Source organism: Triticum aestivum, chromosome 5B (assembly GCF_018294505.1).
Source record: "Triticum aestivum cultivar Chinese Spring chromosome 5B, IWGSC CS RefSeq v2.1, whole genome shotgun sequence".
In the NCBI taxonomy this organism is placed as follows: Eukaryota; Viridiplantae; Streptophyta; class Magnoliopsida; order Poales; family Poaceae; genus Triticum; species Triticum aestivum.
Window position 1 is genome coordinate 131,177,389 of NC_057807.1, and position 11,145 is coordinate 131,188,533.

The 11,145-nt window shown below is 47.6% G+C and overlaps 1 protein-coding gene across 1 annotated transcript; it reads left to right on the forward strand.

Annotated features, from left to right (window-relative positions):
- The first annotated feature begins 236 nt into the window (after positions 1-236).
- LOC123115839 (metacaspase-1) lies at positions 237-1,757 on the forward strand. The gene is made up of 3 exons (XM_044536918.1): positions 237-607; positions 703-1,033; positions 1,114-1,757. Exons 1-3 carry the CDS (start codon positions 274-276, stop codon positions 1,319-1,321), a joined length of 873 nt encoding a protein of 290 aa, XP_044392853.1. The 5' UTR covers positions 237-273; the 3' UTR covers positions 1,322-1,757.
- The last annotated feature ends 9,388 nt before the right edge of the window (positions 1,758-11,145 follow it).

Below are 11,145 nucleotides of genomic sequence, written 5' to 3' on the forward strand. Positions count from 1 at the left end.
CCCTTTCTTATGGCAGTGGTTACCGGCCGGAATCCTATGCCAACTTCTTCCACGCCGTTAATTTGTTAATCTTCATGGTGCTGCAGTGCATGCGATTCTCCCATTAAAGAAATCCGGAAGGGATTCTCCCGCTAATATGCTCAACATCTATGCAAAGCCTTGCCGTTTGCGCCTCACTTGGGCAGGCGCTATAAAAGGGACATGGAGCCGAGTCACTGAGGCAGGCAAGGCAGAGGCCGAGGTAGAGGCAGAACAAGCCGCTGGCCAGTAGCCATGGAGTGCGGCCAGTGCGGCGCGCGCTTCGCTGTCACACGGGGCGCGAGCTCCGCTCAGTGCGCGCACTGCCGCAGGGCGGCGCGTGTCGAACGGCACGGCGCCGTGCACGGGGCCGTCGGCTTCGTCAGGAACGTGTTCACCAACATTGGCCGCACGAGGCCGCACCCGGGATACCCGCCGGTGTACGGCAACAAGCGCGCTCTCTTGGTCGGCATCAACTACACTGGAACGACGGCCGAACTGCCCGGCCCCATCAACGATGTCAAATGCATGAGCTTCCTGCTCACCCTCAAGTACGGCTTCCCAAGCGATTGCATCCTTGTCCTTACCGGTAAGAGAAAGACTCGCATCCACCAAGCCTCGTTCTGTTTTTTCTCTACTTCGAGTTCGAGTTCATGTCCTTGCTCTTGCTAATGCTACGCACAGATGAAGAGCGCGACCCGTACAGCAGGCCAACAAGGTCCAACATCCTAGTGGCGATGCGGTGGCTGGTGCATGGATGCAGCTCCGGGGACTCCCTCGTGTTCCACTTCTCCGGCCACGGCGATCAGGAGGAAGACAAGGACGGCGACGAGCAGGACGGCCAAGACGAGGCCATCTGCCCGCTAGACTGGCAGCTCAACGGCGCCATCCTGGACGACGAGATCAACGAGGCCATCGTCCGCCCGCTCGCGCAGGGCGTCACGCTCCACGCCATCATCGATGCCTGCCGCAGCGGCACCGTCCTTGATCTCCCCAACCTTTTCCAGATAAAAAAGTACCACTGCTACTACTTTCAGTAAATCAGACGTGCACCATTGATTGCACTATCATTAACACTCCGACAATATTATTTAGGAACGGGAAACCCCTGTGGATGGATCACAGCGCTCCAAATGGCGCTTGGAAGAACACGAGCGGCGGTCACGCCATCCTGATCAGCGGCTGCACTGACGATGAAGATGCGCAGGATGGTTACGGCCATGAGACCATGGCCATGGGAGCCCTGACGTACAGCTTCTTCGCCGCGGCGTGGTTCGCGCATCGGCCGCCCACCTACGGCTAGCTGCTTCAAAAGACAAAGGCGATCCTCGTAGACTGCAACCGCGACAGCCAGATCCACTGCGACCTCCCGGCGTCGATCTTACCGCACGTCCGAAAGGTGGTGAACTTCAGTGGCGTGCAGGAACCTCAACTGTCTTCGTCCGACAAGTTCGACATCAACCGGAAGACATTTATGCTATAAAATCAACAAGATGTGTCAGCCGCTGGAACTGCCATCTAAATGCATGCTACAGCGGACGCAAGCTCGTTGAGTAATTCTGTCTCAGCCTTCTCAGCGTGGTGATGGGTAAATAAAACTAGTGCGTCGCAGGATTAAGTCCTTGCCATAGGCCTAGTCGCAGAGAAGTCTCATGTTTCTGAATGAACTTTATGTTCGTAGTACATGTCAATTATCTTACTCTTTCGACCTAAAAAAAAATCTTACTCTTTCCTATCCATATTAACTGTCACAACTTTAGTACTCCCTCCGTTTCTTTTTACTCCGCATATAAAATCTGGTCAAAGTTAAACTACACAAAGTTTGACTAAATTTATATAAAAAAGTATAAACTACTAAAACTATATAGTATGAAAATACATTTCATGGTGCATCTGATAACGTTGATTTCATATTGTGAATGTTGATATTTTTCAATACAAAGTTGGTCAAGCTTTACAAAACTTGACTTTGACCGAACTTTATATACAAACTAAAAAGAAATGGAGGAAGCACTACTATATGGATTGGTGGGAGTAGCATATTTCATTTGCAGTATTTTATGTTTACTGCAAGTGAAATATGCTCTATAGAGATGTCACCCTAAGAGCATGAGCTCTGGGGTGTAACTAATGGTCTTCTTATGCTCTATGGAGCAGAATACATGTGGCATGTTTGGTACAAAAGGCAGTAGCCACAAATTAGTATGTCTTCTTCCCTGCAAAGGGCGTCTGCGTCAATTATTTCTTATGATCAAAGGACTTAACCACTTGGGTACCCCTTGGCTTTCACCCAAGTGCTCCATCTCCCTCTCTAACCATCACTCCATCTCTGGTTCATCTCAAAATATCATTTGGAATATTTTTCTTTAATGAAAAACATTCATTTTCCCCTCCAAAACCCTAGCTAGCTCAATGTGCTCCAAAGCAACCTAATTTGTCTTGCCCATAAAATCCTGAGAAAAATCCCAATTATTCATTGAACCCTAGGGCACCTTTCTGAGCAAAAATATTTCATCACTTTTTGGAATATTTTGGCTACAGAAAATATTTTCTTTTCTGGACAGAAATGGTAGTTTCTACAGCAACTACCATTTTACTTGCTCCATTGTAGCTGGTTTTTCTTGTGCATCTTCACCTTAGTAAATGATTGCTAGCCTCCAAAGCCCAGCCCTCAACTCCCAGTGGTTTGACCTCAGTAAACCATCAAAGTTACTGTCCAGAAACTTACCTGGAGTGTAAAACCAATTCTATTGCACCTGAAACCCAACCCAAGCGTGGTAACACTCGAAACTACCACGGACAACATGCCAGGCATGAAGTTTGGGCTTAGGTCGGCCTGGGGTCATAGTTCACGCGATGACCGCGTTCGTCCAGGCGTGCTGGCATGCAAAACACACGCTCTGAGTGCCGCCAAGCGCTCTGTTGCGCGCGTGCTCGCTGCCCAGCCTACCCGAGCGTGCCAAAGCGCGCCTCCATCATCGTCTCGACCCCCTTAACTCCGCCCTGGCACTCGTCGACGCCAGAGTTTACCGCAGCGGGCACGGGCACGGTCCGGCCAATGCCACAATGCGCGGCGCACTATGCTCGTCGTCTTCCTTTCGCCCCTGTGCTCGTCCCCGTTCGCCAACAGTCCCCGCGTGAGCTACGTCTTCTTCCCCCTCTCTCACTGACGCTGTTCGTCGTCGAGCGCTGCGGCCAGGTGTCCAACGGCGGAGCCTGAACCCCCCCCCCTCGCCGCTCACCTATAAATACGGCCACCCCCAGCCTCCTCGAGCACCCTCATCCACTCCCACACACTCCACTAGCGCGTAGAAAGCCGTAGCTGGCCGGGCAGGCCGCGGGCCGCCGTCCCCGAGCTTGAGCTTGCCGGTGATCCCCTCGGGTCGTCTCCGCAGCTCCAGCCCTTCCCAGGCCAGGGCAAACCCTTCCAGGGCCTCCTCCACTCTCCGGTGGTGCCGTTCCGCCCGGTTGGAGCCCATGGAGTTGCCCCTAGTCGCCATCGTCCTCGTCTCCGGCGACCTCCGCTCTTTGCCTCCGCTGGAGAGGCTGATTCCGGCACCGTCCGACCACCCCTAGCCATTCTACGGGTACGGGCAGGTGCGCCTCCGTCTCCTCTCTCGATCCCTCCCTCTCGTTTTGGCCCAAGAGACCTCGCCACCGGCGTGCGCTCCGGCGAAGCCTCGCCGCTCTCTGTTTCCCTCTCTCCCCCTCCTCACCTGACTAGCGGTGCCTGCTAGTCAGCCACTCTATACGCGCGTGAAGCGGTACGAGAGTTGGCTCCCCGGGGCTTTACGCCTTCGACGTTACCCCCCCCTCCCTGAGTCTGTTTATTTTAATTCAAATTTTATTTAAATCCAGAGAACTTCAAATGGCCAAAACTTTTTAACCATAAGTCCAAATGAATTGATTCTTTTTGCATTGTGTTCTTTGTCCAAAAATCTAGCAGCTCACCAAAGATGGGATTTTTCCCTGCTGTCTAGATTTTCTGGTGAATTTCAGAAGGTTTCTTGATGATTTCTTTTCGTGTTTTTAAATATTTTCAGAAGGTCAGGCTTGTCTTGAGGATCACCAGGAGGATTGTGAACCTCATCTGCACTAAGGCAAGCCACAACAACATTTTCATGATGCCATTACAATATTTGTGATTTTCTACTTGAACAAACAAATGATTATCCATGCATTTAACTTATTAATATGTTAATTATATTCTATTATATGCTTGTAAAAGTGAATATGGTTGATTTACAGAAAGTTTGAAGTGAACTTAGTTGGTAAACTAACAAGGATTTAGTCTTGGGTGATGAAAGGAATAATATGGTTATGGATATAAATAATTACTGGAATTATTTTCTTGCATGATTAAAAATGATAAATTTGTTAGAAAAGATTCTGGTTGAAGTGAGGTTTGATCTTAACCAGAGAAGTATCATGAGTTAGTAATGCTTAGTGTGGATATAGTCGACTCAGTTATTTTCGTTGATATGTGATGCATATGTTAGTGCTGCAAGTCATGGCATTATGATGCCGGTTATTTTCATTTTAAGTTGAACCTGATAATAACTCAACTTGAATATGTTGTTGACCGGGTCATGGTGTCGCTGAATCAAGTTTTTCCCAGTGCAACCACATTTGCCGGTATGGGACGGCCTTTATTCGTTCTGTTGTCATGCCTTTGGTCGGTGCCTCCAACTAGGGAAGGTTATGGGCATGCTGTACCCTGGCCCGGTAAGCAGGCATAACCTTGTGTGACCGTTGTTGAGTTTATGGTACCGGGTCCCCATGTGGGATCGTTTATGTTTGGCCACGACGGTGGTCGTTGTGTCTTTGGTAGACATGGGGCTACCCAGGACTAGCTCGATGGGGAGTGAGTCGGAGTGGCTGGGAGAGTGTCATGGCAATGGAGGGGTTTGGTCGGAATGCCGTTGGTCCACCCGAATGGGAGTGCGAGGCCATGGGTTCCGTGGTGTGGGTCCAGTGCGCTACCTCTGCAGAGTGTATCAATCTATCGATAGCCGAGTCCAGGTTAAGGACACGCTCGAAAGTAGGTCACACCATGGGTCAACAGTTAATAAATCCTGCACATTAAGTTATGAATTTTGCATTGTTGTGGTGGCGGGAAGGCCATCGTGTTGATTTGGACTAGATGTTGGTCGTGGTTGTGATCGCCGTAAGGATCACGTTTTGTGGCCACATATTGGTCGTGGTTGTGATCGCCATAAGGATCACGGTTTGAGCCCAATTATTGGTCGTGGTTGTGGTCGTCGTAAAGATCATGAGATGTCTCTGGGTTGGCACGTTTGTGATCCAGGAGCGATCATGTTTGGTAAGCCAGTCCGAGGGACGATTATCACAAGAGCATGGTCACAGCATGTTGGATATATATTGTTGCATTATTATGAATTTTTTAATTGTCATGATATTGTTTGTCATTATGTTTATGCTTGTTGTGAGCTTGTAAGTACATTCAATGTACTGACCTGGCATGTCATGCCAGATTTCAGGAAAGTCCCATTGGAAAGGAGCGCTGTCCGAGTCTAGATCGTGTCCACATTGGTGTCCCTATGCTACAGAGTTCCGCTACGACGTTGTTCCGCTGCCGTATAGTTGTCGTGATCGAGGCCCCTTTATGTTCACTAAATAATGTACATATTGTTCAGTCGCACCGTGTGTGCCGCTTGGCCTCGCCAACTACTGTAATATAAACTCTGATCCGCTAGCAATCAATAAAGCAGTTGTTTTCTGTACCAAGATGTTGTGTGTTGCGAGAAGACAAGATCTCTAGGCTGGCAATGCATGGTAAACCGGTTGCTCTGAGCCGGGGTGCCACAACGATTGGTATTAGAGCCGCGCTGATTGTAGGCCACGCTAGACTACGACGTGTTAATTGGACGCTAGATACAAGTTGTAGTTGAGTGCCGGTAGCATTTGTAGCTGGTTGTTGCATTGCATGCACTTGTTTTATTTTTATGCTAACCTGCTAATGGTTGTGAGTGTAGATGGCTCCGGTGCCGTATCCATGCCAGTTGTAGCTAATGCGCCGCATCTTCTTCGTAACGTGTGCGTCGGTTATACCCCCTCGGTGATGACCCAGCCTATCATGTGTACCGGGAGCGTCTAGCTGACTCAGTGTATGAGTATCATGCAGTGGTTACTCTGCGCACTAGTTCCGATTCCAGCACTTACACTCGTACCTCTCGGAGCAGTTACACTTCTACCGCTTCTCAGGCTGTCCAGTTTGCTGCATTCGAGGTCCTTGTTGAGCTTCGCTACAACAAGGTCTGGATGCAGAACCACCCAGGTTTCCACTTCTATCCTTCTCTGCACGATAATGGTCGTGTCTGTTTCCCTATCATTGATCCGGAGTCTGATAGTGTTGCTAGCCACCTTTCTCGTTACATCACTGCTAGCTATCTTATGATCCACGAGCTAGCTCAAGAGCTGACTCGTGCCCGTACTGCTCTAGCCTCTACTAGATCAGTCAGTACTCCAACATCTATGGGATTTGCTCCCTATAATCCAGCCAGTTCTAGTTCCCCTGTTTCACCGGTTACTCCTCCGAGTAGCTCGGGCACCGCGACCGTGAGTCCACTTATTGCACCTGCTGAGTGGGGTTTACTTCTCGCCACTCCTGTAGCCCCGATGCTTCACCCTACACCTGCCCCAGAGGGAGAGCCCTCAAGGCGGCGTCGTCGTGTCAGCTTTAACCTGGAGGTCTCAGTTAACCATGTCAGTTCAGGATCCGAGTCCGCTTCAGGAGAGGACCCCGCAGCACCAGCAGAGCAGTAGAGCTTCTGAGTATTCGCAGTCGTCAGGATGGTGTACGGATGTAGTCGTACGAGTCATGATGTTTTATTCCATGGATGAGAGTAGTTGAACCCGGCATGTTGTTATCTTTCCTGTATGAGTCTATGTATAATTATGTTGGAACTCTATTTTATACGCCGTATTTTTCTTCGTCATTTCGGTTTTTCTTGGGCTTTTTGTTGCTGGCTTTCCCCCAATTTACTTTTGAATGCTTCTCATCTTGGTTGCATTGCCTTGGGAAAAATCACAATAGGATGACGCGGGGAGGATGCAGTAGCAACATTCGCAAGGGTTCTCCTGTTCGTCGTTCCGCACGACAGGCAGGACACTCACCCCGAGCCGTATGTTCCACCACCGCCTCCACCGCCAAATCTGCCCTCCATCGAGCAAATTCTGCGTATGTTTGAGGAAAGACGGAATAATGATCTGATTGAAATATTAAGAAGTGTTCAAGATGTGGTTGGACAGAATGGAAATCAGCCCGGTCATCACTCCAAGTTGTCCGATTTTCAAAGGACCAAGCCTCCCAGTTTCAGTCAGGCTATTGACCCCTTGGATGCAGATGATTGGTTGCGAACTATGGAGAAGAAGCTTGAGATTGCTCATACTGAAGAAGGAGATAAGGTTCCATTTGCAACTCATTATCTTGAAGGCCCTGCTGCCATATGGTGGGAAAATGAAAAATCCATGTGGTCTGCTGATGAAGAAGTCACCTGGTCAAGATTCAAGGAACGATTCTGAAAATATCATATTCCAAGGAAGTCAGTCTGTGGGTGAATATTTCCAAAAATTCAACCATCTGTTACGTTACTCCCTATATGACGTGGCCACTGAAGAAAGAAAGATTGATAGATTTCTTGGTGGAATAAACCCGCAACTCTGGTGTACTCTCAGTATGTTCGATTTCCCAGACTTCCAAACCCTGGTGAACAAGGCTTTCATTGCTGAAAGGGAGCACAAGCTTGTATTGGATATTAAGTCTGCTAACAACTATCACAAGCGCAAGTTCGAGCCAAGAAAGAAGGCACAACCAGTGCAGAAGGCTCGTACCTGGCAACAGACTCAAGTGGAATACAAGCCCAATTGGCAACAGAATGTTAACAAGACCACCACTCAAGTCAAGAATGTCGTAACCAACCCAGTGCAAGAGGAGCGTCTGCGCAACAATTCTTGCTTCATTTGTGGGCAAACCGGACATTATCCAAGAAGTGTCCCAAGAACAACAGGTCGAATGCTATATTCAGGCCACAAGTCCATTTTATGGAGTCATGCCCGAATCAGCAAAACATCACGGGGTACGTTCATCACATCTCTGCCGATGAAGCCCAAGAGAACCCCGAAGTCGTCATTGGTATGTTTTCTGTTAATAACATACCTGCATTGATTTTATTTGACTCTGGGGCTTCCCACTCTTTTATTTATTGAACTTTTGTTGCCCAAAACAAATTTCCTTGTTTTCTTTTGGGAAAGAATATGCTGGTACAAACCCCGGGATCCCTAATCAGAAGCAATCTAGTCTGCCGTAATCTGGAAGTCAATGTCAACAGAGTCAGTTTTCCAACTTCCTTGATAATTATTGAGTCTGCTAAGTTGGACGTTATCTTGGCTATGAATCGGCTGACTAAGTATCAAGTATGCATAAAATGTGCGACCCGAGAAGCCACTTTGACTAGCCAGGAAGGGCAGACTACAAAATTCCATGCTCGCAGAAGCATACCCACGAAAGAAATGGTCTTCACCGCAGTGGCTGAATTGGAATTAATTCCTGTGGTCAGTGAGTTTCCTGATGTATTTCCAGAAGAACTGCCAGGCATGCCCCCCGATCGAGAGCTTGAGTTTGCAATAGATCTTGTACCCGGAACCGCACCAATACACAAGAAGTATTACCGAATGCCTTCATCAGAATTAGTGGAGCTAAAGAAACAGCTCGATGAAATGCTCCGGAAAGGATATATCCGTCCCAGCTCTTCACCATGGGGATCACCTGCTATCTTCGTGGACAAAAAGGATGGCAGCCTCTGCATGTGTGTGGATTACCGTCAGCTGAATGATGTCACAATCAAGAACAAATATCCACTGCCAAGAATTGATGGCATGTTTGATCAGCTCAGTGGGGCCAATGTATTCTCCAAGATTGATTTACGGACTGGATACCATCAGCTCAAGATTAAAAAGGAAGATATTCCTAAGACCGCATTCACCACTCGATACGGTCTTTATGAATATACAGTTATGTCCTTTGGTCTCACCAACGCCCATGCCTTCTTCATGCATATGATGAATAAGGTATTCATGGACTTCCTCGATAAGTTCATGGTAGTCTTCATCGATGATATACTTATTTACTCAAGAAGTGAAGAAGAGCACAAAGAACACCTCCGAGCAGTGTTACAACGACTCCGTGAACATCAGTTATATGCCAAATTCAGTAAATATGAGTTTTGGCTCAAGCAAGTTGGATTTCTTTGACATGTGTTATCCGCTGAAGGTATAGCCGTGGACCCAAGCAAAGTAAAGGATGTACTCGATTGGTTGCCGCCCACAACCGTATCTCAGATTCGGAGTTTTCTTGGATTAGCCGGATATTACCGTCGTTTGATTAAAGGATTCTCCAAGATTGCTAAACCTATGACGGAGCTGCTCAAAAAGGATAAGAAGTTTGAATGGATTGAGGACTGCGAGAAAAGTTTCAATGAGTTAAAGATACGGCTGACAACTGCACCAGTATTGACTCTTCTAGATATCTACCGCATTTTTTATGTGTATTGCGACGCTTCCAGACAAGGACTTGGATGCGTACTTATGCAAGACGGCAAGGTATTAGCCTATGTCTCACGATAGCTACAACCCCACGAGGGAAATTATCCTACTCATGATTTGGAGTTGGCCGTGGTGGTTCATGCTTTAAAATTTTGGAGACACTATCTCATCGGGAAGAGGTGCCAAATTTTTACAGATCACAAAAGTCTCAAGTATATATTTACTCAGCCAGATTTAAATCTTCGTCAATGCAGATGGCTTGAGTTAGTCAATGATTATGACCTTGGAATAAATTACCACCCGGGTAAGGCCAACGTGGTTGCCGATGCGCTCGGTCGAAAGCCAGTCAGCCTAAATGTCATATTGGAATCCTTGCCTCCTGAACTCCAAGAAGAGATTGCTTAGCTTAACCTGGTCATAGTTGATGCTGGCCTTGCTAATATTTTGGAAGTTACCCCCACACTTGAGGAAGAGATCCGCAAAGCCCATCCAGATGACACCGATCTACGGAAACGTGCCAAGCATATGGTAGCAAGTCAGACTTCCGATTTCTCGAAGGATCACTTTGGTACCCTCTGATTTCGGGGAAGGATTTGTGTGCCCAATCAAGCGGATTTAAAGCAAAAGATCCTGTCAGAAGCACACGAATCCTCGTATTCAATTCACCCTGAAGGTACGAAAATGTATGAAGACCTTCGACAAATATTCTGGTGGGATGGAATGAAGAAAGACATTGCCTATTTCATGGCCTGTTGCGACATATGCAACAAAGTGAAGGCAGAGCATCAGAAGCCAGCCAGACTTCTCCAACCGCTGCCAGTGTCACAATGGAAATGGGATGATGTTTGTATGGATTTCATCACAGGACTACCTAAGACTCAACGGGGCAATGATGCAATCTGGATCATAGTGGATACATTAAAAAAGGTAGCCCACTTTATCCCGATCAGAACCACATATCGAGCAAATGAACTTGCGCAACTGTATGTATCCAGAATAGTCACTCTACATGGAGTACCCCGAACCATCACTTCTGACCGAGGTTCACTTTTTACCTCCACTTTTTGGTCCCGCCTCCATCAAGCCTTGGGGACATCATTGAAATATAGTACCACTTATCATCCTCAGACTGATGGACAGGCAGAGTGGGTAAATCAAATATTCGAAGATATGCCGCGAGCCTGTGCTTTGGCCCAAGGACCTAAATGGGAAGACTGTTTGCCTTATGCCGAGTTCTCTTATAACAATAGCTTCCGACCAGTCTACAGATGTCACCGTATGAGGCTTTATATGCCCGTAAGTGCCGCACTCCTTTAAATTGGTCTCAAACTGGAGATAGCCGTATTTTCGGAACATATCTCATGCTGGAAGCCGAGAAAAAAGTCAAAGAAATTAGAGACATATTGCAATTGGCCAAATCTCGACAGAAGAGTTATTATGATGCAAAGCACCGACAGATAAGCCTTGAACCCGGAGAACACGTATACCTTTGAGTCATGCCTATGAAAGGAGTCAAGAGATTTCAGACTCGTGGAAAGTTGGCACCCAGATTTATTGGTCCAT